This window comes from Microtus ochrogaster, chromosome 10 (genome assembly GCF_000317375.1).
Source record: "Microtus ochrogaster isolate Prairie Vole_2 chromosome 10, MicOch1.0, whole genome shotgun sequence".
NCBI classification, from domain to species: Eukaryota; Metazoa; Chordata; class Mammalia; order Rodentia; family Cricetidae; genus Microtus; species Microtus ochrogaster.
In genome coordinates this window covers 50,449,848-50,458,568 of record NC_022016.1, presented here as the reverse complement: position 1 = coordinate 50,458,568, position 8,721 = coordinate 50,449,848, and the positions used below count along the sequence as shown (strand labels likewise).

At 53.4% G+C, this 8,721-nt stretch overlaps 1 protein-coding gene across 1 annotated transcript in view; it reads right to left on the bottom strand.

The window, feature by feature from the left end:
* Positions 1–204: 204 nt before the first annotated feature.
* Extl1 (exostosin like glycosyltransferase 1) overlaps positions 205–8,721 on the bottom strand; it is a 16,059-nt gene continuing 7,542 nt past the window's right edge. Inside the window, exons 3-12 of the mRNA XM_005353073.1 lie at positions 8,300–8,390; positions 7,982–8,089; positions 6,590–6,709; positions 5,933–6,065; positions 5,676–5,782; positions 3,807–3,896; positions 3,063–3,149; positions 2,631–2,791; positions 1,591–1,759; positions 205–1,436 (exon numbers count right to left, since the gene is read on the bottom strand). Of these exons, the coding sequence (XP_005353130.1) occupies positions 1,254–1,436; positions 1,591–1,759; positions 2,631–2,791; positions 3,063–3,149; positions 3,807–3,896; positions 5,676–5,782; positions 5,933–6,065; positions 6,590–6,709; positions 7,982–8,089; positions 8,300–8,390 (1,249 nt within the window). The 3' untranslated portion in view covers positions 205–1,253. The remainder of the gene's footprint in view (positions 1,437–1,590; positions 1,760–2,630; positions 2,792–3,062; positions 3,150–3,806; positions 3,897–5,675; positions 5,783–5,932; positions 6,066–6,589; positions 6,710–7,981; positions 8,090–8,299; positions 8,391–8,721) is intronic.

The following is an 8,721-nucleotide window of genomic DNA, read 5'->3' as shown; positions in this document are numbered from 1 at the left end:
CCTCCCGAGTTACACACACCCGTGCCTCCACTTCCCCTCAATTCGCCCTCTGGCTCAGTCTTTAACTCCATAGTCTGGCACTGTGGCTCACGCCTGTAACTCTACTTGGGAAGCTGAGGCAGTAAGCCTGGGTTTACAGAGTCAGACCTCGTCTCACTTCTCATGTCCACCCTCCCCCCCCCAAAGAAATTGAAAGCCAGGATGTAAGGGCGAACACTTTTAATCCTAGCTCTCTGGAAAGCAGAGGCAAGTGGATCTCTGTGAGTTCGAGGCTAGCCTTGTCTACTGAATGAGTTCAGGACAGACAGGACTATACAGAGAAACCCTGTCTTGAAAAAACGAAAGAAAAGAAAAATCAAGAAAGCAAAACCAAACACCAAACTCCATTCCTTTGAAGGGAGAGTAGTGCAGCTGACCTTTAGTGGTCAAGGTTGGTAGTGCAGTACGGCCAGTTTGGTTGCTCCAGAGACCAGCATCTGCCATCTCTGGCACACAATACCCTAAATTCTCCAGTTATTCCTGAGTCCTGGCTTTTTTGCTTACTCTTGATTGAGCCTGGCAACCCTGGTGTCTACGGATGTCTGCTTTCTTCGTGGACTAAGAACCCCAGAGCAGGGGATGGAGTTTTGTCTCTTCCACACTCTGCCTGCCCACTTTCCACAACGATGACATCCAGTTAATACTCTTGTAACTATAGGTCAAATATTTACGATGAGCGAGGCGGTGGTGGCGCACACCTTTTAATCCCAGCACTCGGAAGGCAGAGGCAGACGGATCTTTATGAGTTTGAGAACAGCCTGGTCTACAAAGCTAGTTTCAGGATAGCCAGGGCTACAACTGAAACCCTGTCTCAAAAAAAATAAAAAATAAAAATAAAAAATAAAAAACTTACGATGCACCTGCCAGACCAAAGAGAGGAGGGCAAGATCCGCCCTCCGGAGCTCCCAGGCCCGTCCTGAAGCCCGGCGGTGTGCACAAGCACTCAGTGTGAACAGTGCCAGGGCTTCGAACCACCAAGGAGGTGAGTGGGCATGCGGGTTAGGAATGGATCAGGCAGAGATACAGAGAAAGGCATTTCTGGGACCGGGATCGGCTTGTGCCCCGGCCTGTGCCAAACGCAGATTCGCCTCAGCCAGGGGGAGACCCCGCCCCTCAGGGCGCCCTGTAGTGCCCGGCCAACCCAGACGTGACTTTTATCCGTAAAAAGTTTTGATTGGTTGTCTCCTGCCCAGCAGGCTGGTGCAGCGCTTTACCTAGGGTTTCTCTAGACTGCGGTACTTCTTGCGTTGCACGGACACCGGGTCCTTGAACAGCACCGGGTCCATTCGCACTCGAGAGGACACCAGAGGCATGTGGCCGAACCTTGTTGCCACATGGTTGATGCAGTCCTGAGCCAAAGGCTGAGGCTCGGGTCTGGGCCCCGGTCCCTCAGCGACCTAAGAGGTGGAAGGGAAACGTGTCCACGAAGCTTGTCTGAGCCCTCACCCCTGCTGCGGCAAGAGCTGGATTAGACTGCAAAGGAGAATCCGCCCTCTTTCCTTTCCCAGCCCGTGCTTTCCTAGTGCGGACCAGTCCCCGGGGTCCCCTCACCAGCGGAGCGGCGTCCTGGCGCTGCCTGCCGTAAGGCACCTTGATAGGGGGCAGCCTGGTGACAGTTGCTACCAGGAAATTCATCAGGACGTCCACACAGGCAGGCGTGTCGTCTACCAGGGTCCTCAGGGCCTTAGTCAGGGAGTGGGTGAAGAGGGTGTGGTAGTACCTGTGAGGTGTGAGGTAGGCCTTAGGGGGATGGGAAAGGCTGCAGGCAGGATCCATTCACCTTCCTTGGGCCCCAGACCTGAAGCTGTTTTCCAAAACCTGTACTCCATCTCCTCACAGGGAGCTCCTGTCCTGGACATGACCAGGCTCTCCAAGTGCCCTGTGGCTTAGGAGATGGGCAGTGATGTATCCTGTCGCTACAACCCCTCCTTGGGGCCCACCTTCTGGGCTCCCAAGTCTGAACTCAGTCAGACTTGGTGGCAGGGGGAATATTAGATGGTTCCAAAGCCATCAAACATGGCTATGCAAAGACCAGCTTCAGGGAAGCTGTGTACAAGCTGGGCCCCCTCTGCACACGAGGATTATCCTTCTCCATCCTGAGAGCCAGTTCCGTGATACATGGATGAGGTTTAAGTGCATTAAAGAATCACTTTCAAGAGGCCCCGGAAGCCAGGCCTGGTGGGGAACAGTGTCTGTAATCTCAGCCCTCAGCTGCATAGGGAGCCTGTCTGTGAGTCAGGGTTTCCAGACATCCCAGGCTGACCTCAAAGTCACCATGCAGCTGATGCGTCCTTGAACTCCTGGTCCTCCTGAGCCAGTGCTGGGATTACAGCTGTGTGCCAACATGCCCACTTTTAGTCAGGATTGGTAATGGAATCCAAGGCTTTGCACACGCTACCCAAGTGCTCTGACCAACTGAGCTAGCTTCCCAGCCTAGCTCAAAGAGGAGAAGCCCCCAGATCACATCACTGGGAAGAGGTTTATCTAGGCCTTGAGCCTTGACTCCAGACAGCAGGCACCCACCCACCCACTCCTGGGTTGGGACTGGAGCCTCTGGCCCTTTCTCCCTGTGCTGGGGCCAAAGATTGCACCTGTGGTAGAAGGCAGCCGTAGTGAAGGCCATGGAGAATTCATTGGCCAGCTCAGTACTGTAGCCCCAGACACCCTGGGCCTCGTTCCAGAAGTGGTTTCTCGTCAGAAAGCCGACCATCCGCTCAGGGAAGCTCTGCCACACCGCAAAGGCAAAGTCCACCTGCAGAGGGGTTTAAGCGAGCTATGAGGAGGAACTTTCTGACCCAAATCCTTACAGCCTAGGAGGGGAGGCCAGCCTGCCTGAGGGGTTGGGGCAGAGCTTAGGGGATGGGAGCCATTGCTTGGAAGTTTAGTGTGAGTGTTCCCGCCAAACTCGGGGGAACTTGCCCAGTCAGGAGCAAAGGGTTGGACCTCAGGGCGTGGGAACCTGACTTTGGTGTGTCTTTGGTGTGTCCCCACCACACCGGAAGTCTCTCGGGTCCCGCCCTCACCTCACTGGTAGAAAGAGTGCTGTGGACATCGAGGCTGAGGATGGCATTGGTGCTGATGTTGTCGTACGGGAAGAATCGATCGCTGGCCTGTGGTGGGGCGGAGGGAGCTGAGGGCGTCTCAGCATGAGAAACACCCGTCAACCTCCACTCAGTAAGAAGAAGCCCTTCAGATAGGGTGTAGAAGGGGAAGCCAGGGGTGCAGAAGCCTGCCCACAAGCCTATCTAGGGCAGTTTGCCCTTTGTCTCTAAGGACACTTTAGTTGGTATCTAGGGTTCTCTCTATTATCACATCAGATGCGTTATTTGAAATAAACCTGACTTGGTGAGATGAGAGTGTCTGCCTAGAAAACCATGGCATGGGGCATGTGGTGTGGCGTTGTGCGGGTTCCCGCCCCCCCCTTTCCAGCCCACTGTGCTTCTCTCTGCAGTATTACTCCATGAGCCCACGTTCCTCATCTGAGACCTCACCCCTTATTTGAGACACCCCTGAAGCCTCTTGCCTCACATATTCTGGGAACCTCAGTACTCTGTATTTTCCAGGGCTAGAAGTGGAACCCAGGACCCTGCACAGAGCAGGCAACTGTGTACCAGCGAGACCCACCCTAGCGTAAGAGCTTCGGTCCAATTAGACCCTCAGCTAGAACCCATGGCCTGACTCCTTCAGACCCATAGAGAAGCCCAGCTAGGCTCAGGACATCCCGAGTCAGTCCTCCCTGGTCCCCAGTGGGAGTCCTCCCTCTTCACCTTCCTGTGCCCCTCGATGACTGCCAAGGGCACTGTTGTCTCAGGCCACCTGTCAGGGGGTGGCTCCTCACTGCTCCAGAGGATCAGGATCTAGGAAGAAAGGGGATGTATCTGAAGTCTGGGATTGGGATTAGAAGAGGAGTCTCGGGACGGTCTTTCATAGGGTGGATGGAGCACGGAGCACGGAGAGCAGCTACTTCCACACGTGTGGGAGCGGGGACTTGGTGGATGCATGTCCCTTCACTGCCACCTTCTGGAAGGCAAAAATTCTGGCTGAGACAGGTGGTGGTGAATGCCTGTAATTCCAGCATCTAGGAGGCAGAGGGAAGCAGATCTCTGAGTAGTAGCCCTAGACAGGGTCTCTTTATACAGCCGTGGCTGTCTTGGAACTCACTACGTAGACCTGGCTGATCTTGAATTCAGTCTGCCACTGCTCCCAAGTGCTGTGATCACAGCCGTGTGTCACAAGCATGCCATCCCCGTCTTCCCTCCAGGGTTTGTATCCTTGTCCTTGTCTGCTCAGTCCCGATGCCCCAACTGGAGAGAGGCTCCCTCTTCACCCTGGCCGAGCTACTCCCGTCCTCTGAGAGTCAACCTGGAGTCTTTGGTGGGTCTTTGTTTTCGCTTAGGTGGATTTATTATTTTATGTGCAGGAAGGTTCTGCCTGCACGTCTGTGCACCAGGTGCCTGCCTACCTGGTGCCTACAGAGGTCAGAAGGGTCACCAGATCCCCTAGAATTAACGTCACCAATGGTCGTGAGCCATATGGGTGCTGGGAGCTGAACCTGGGCTCTCTTAAAGGACAAGCATTCTTAACCAATGAGCCATTTGTCCAGCCCTGTTTGTTTTAGTTGTTACATGGCTTTTGAGACAGGATCTTTTTTTTTTATTTAAGAATTTTATTGTAAAGCTCCTTTACAAGTTTTAAAGATGGAGAGATTCTATTATGATTTTTTTAATGATATTAAATAATAGCATGACTTAGAATGTCAGTCATCTATGCAGGCTCACATTCTTCTACTTCAATGTCTACTTTCATATTTCCATTGGTTTGCAGAGCAAGGAATTCTGGCCATTAATGGTTTACTTTTAACAGATGATCACAGTGTTAGCTGAGATGGTTTGTGACTTTAGCGCAGGGTTTGTTCCCTTAAACCCTGTCTACCAGCTAAGCATCTGCTCCGAGGCTCCTTCCTCTGCGATTACCTTCTAAGGTGTGGTCACACCAGCAGCCTACACAGATTTCAATGTAAATAAGGAATTTTATACTAACACTACTCATATGTAGCCATATTTTAGAAAGCAACTTCTGCTTTTTATGTCTACTGGCAATCTGGTGTTTTTGGAGTGGTCTGTTACATAGATGCAGGATCTTATTATGTAGCCTTGGCTGGCCTTACACTCACTGTGTAGCCCAGGCTAGCCTGCCTCCATCTTTCTGCATCCTTCCAGCTCAAGTGCTGGAATTATAGGCATGAGCCACCACACGTGGCAACCTGTGTTCTCTGGAAGTGAGACTGGACAGTGTCGGTACCAAGAACTGCTAACATTACAGACCAAGGGGAGGAGTCCTCCCCTGTTCTTTCTTTGGTCCTCAGCACTGATGCCCAGGCCTGGTCTCAAGGTGAGAAAATGAATGAGTGAATGAATGAATGAATGAATGAGTGAGTGAATACTTCCTTCCAGCCCCACCAAGAGGCACCACCTCTTCTAGAGCTTCGCCAATTCTGATGTAGTTCAGGGAAGAACAAGGAACCTGAGACTGAAAGCCTGCCTTTCCCCCAGATGTGTGGTCATCTAGGGCCTTGCTCCGCTCCTTGCGTCCACCCTGGGCCCCAGGGCTCCAGCTGTCGGAGGGGGGGGTCAGACCTGGGCACAGTGCCGGGAACCTGCCACCACCTGGATAAGCTTCAGCAGGGGCTCGCCAGAGACCCCCACCCAGATCAGGGCACTGAAACTGCTCTCAGGGCTGGAGCCTGGGGAAGGAGACACAGGCAGTTAGGAGGGAGAAGGTGGAGGCCCAAAGAACCAAGAGAGGTATTAGAGTTTGACAGTATCTACAGACAAAACTGGAACAAACCCGGGGGAGCTGAGGTCACCTCAAGCTGTCCCACCCCCAGACATACCCTGTTGCAGGTGATAAAAGGGGAAGTCCTTCAGGCTCGTGGAAAAAGTAGGGAGAGCCAGGAGTGCCCCCGGGGGGCTGTTCCACATCAGTGAGGGGCGACCTGATGCACCCCAGATCCTGTCCTGAATGATCTGTGGAAAGAGGAGACGATTGTCAGGCTGGCTAGTGTGTGGGGTTCAGACAGCAGGCTATGGGTGGGGCCTGAGAAGGGGCAGAGCCTGAAAGAGGCGGGGTCTGAGGAGGGGGCGATGGGAGGAGATACTCTACCAGGACCACTTAGCCCCACCCCTTTCCCTTGCTTGTGCAGAACACCCGAGAAGCTAGAAGCCAGAGGAGCCTGTTTCTGTAGCGGGATTGTACAGCTGACAGATGGTGACATGGTTTTCCCTCCTTTCCTCACTCCCACAGACACAAGTTCTTCCAGCACTCCAGACTGCTTCTGCCATCCATGAGAGCGAGCCTATGCTTGGAACGCACAGGCCACAGACAAGGGCAAGCTAAGACTAGGGGAAAACGCGCGTCCAGGACCACACAGCCATCCGTGCCTAGGTTTTCCCAGAAGCATCGAGGGAGGACCCACAACCCTCGAAGAATGGAAGAGAAGGATGGAGAAGGGCTGAGGCGAAGCCCGGGGCCCTGCACAGGAGCCTCTCACCTCTAGTGTGGTGTGGACGACTTTTTCCACTGAAGAGAAGTAGGCGGTCCACAGAAACTGGGTCTGCTGACGCAGGGAGAGAATCCGCGAAGGGAGCATTTCACGGAGGGCAGTCAGGACCTGAGGGAGCAGCGGGAGAGAAAGAGGAGGTCTGGGGTCTGGGGTCTGTCCCTGACTGACCCGGAAAGGAGAAAGCTGATGTCAGAGCTCTGGGAACTCGGAGCTTCCATGATGTGCACCCTGTGTTTAGGGTCACACAGACCTGGTTTTAAGTGGCACTGAACGTTAGGTAAGGTGGCATGTGCCTGTAAATCCTGGCACCCGAGAGGCGGAGGCAGAAGGTCCTTGAATTCAAGGTCAGCTTGGACTAAGAGACCTTGTCTTAAAAAAAAAAAAGAAAGAAAGAAAAAAGAAAAAAGAAAGCCAAAAAACCAAAGGGTAGGAGTGGCTGAGGATGGGGAGGAGGAAGGGAAACGGGGACTTGGTTGACAAAGTGCCCGCAGAGCATGGACAAAGCCATGGGTTTGATCCCCAACACCACATAAACTGTCACCATTGATGCATGCCTGCAATCCTAGTATTCAGTAACTGGAGGCAGGAGGATCAGAAGTTCAAGATCATTGTAGGCTCCATAGAGGATTTGGGGCCAGCATAAGCTACACAAAACCCTATTCAAAATACCGAATTGGAGAGGGGGAGGCAGTGACTGTCACAACACCCCCAGTCCCACTTTCTCCATCTGTAGAATGGGCGCATTAAACGCTTCCTCATAGTTGGTTATAAAGACTCAACTAGAAAATGCCCATTTAATGTTTAGGTCATGTGGAGACTCAATGGATAAATATAAGTGTTGTGTGCGTGTGTGTGTGCGTGTGTGTGTATGCCCAAGCATGTTCATGTATCTGTTTCTTTCTGACACTATCCCAGGCTAGCCTCAAACTTCCTATGTAGTTGAAGGGGGACCTTGAATTCCTGATCTCCCTGCCTTGTTATGTATCCTGTTGGGGTTGTAGGTGTGGCCGCCAGGCTCCATTATAGGATCGCCATTGCTGCCTTTCAGGCCTCCACCTAACTCCCCAGACGCCTCAAGGCAGCTCCCATGTATTCTTCAGATCCAAGCAAAGTCAGTTTCATCAGATGGAAAAGATTCGGGGTCTTAATTCATTTCCTTTCAGCAGAGCTCCAGAGATCACCTGATATAGCCTATCCCATTGTAGAGATGGGGAAACTGAGGCTGAAAGTGGCTCAAAACTTGCTCTCAGCAAGCCCAGAGTCTCCACCTTCATCTGTATCTATGGGAGCCCTTGAGGGAGGCAATGGGGATAGAAGGGGGCCAGGTTCCTGGGGTCCCTCCCCTGACATGCCCCCCACCAAGGTACCCCCCTGAGCTACCTGCAGCGGGAGCCTCTCATCAGCAATGATGGCTGCCTTGGTCCAGTCGATGACTTCGGAGAAAGGCAGCTCCCAGCGCGGGCTAAGGAGCACAGGGATACAGCCGGCCTGGGGGGCAGGGCAGTCATTGGGGAGCCCAGCCCCTCCCTGCACAGACTCACCACCACCCCAATTCACAGTAGCAGTCCCTGCTGTTGGGGGAAAGGATAAGGAGGGTTGGGGGAGACAGGGACCCCCCTTCCTATGTGCATGTGCCCAGCATTCCAGCACTCGAGGGTGGAGGTGCAGAGGCTGGGGGATATTCAGGTTGGGATGTACCTGAAGGGCTTGGAGGAAGCAGGAGGCAGCAGATCGGTGGCCAGGAATGAGGCAGAAGGTGGCATTGGGTAGTGTTTCTCCTGGGTGGGTCCTGAGAAGGTACAGGAAGGGCTCTGGGCATGGGAGCCTGAGACATCTGCCCCTCACTGTGCTTGGCAGCCCCAGTGGCCTTGCAGTAACTTTCCCGCAGTCACAAGATGTGTCCTCAGACAGCCAGACAGCCATACACTGACAGTAACGTAACCAGGGGCAGAGACCTGGCCCTGGCCTCTCCTCCGCTCACTGCTGCTGGGGACTCAGAAACGATGCCTGCCCTTGGTGGCCTCAGACACCTCCCTCCTCTTCCTTGTACCTTCATTTACAAAGTGGGAGGTTATGGGTCTCGTGTACTTCCTTTCACTTCCACTCTGGCCCAGTCCTCC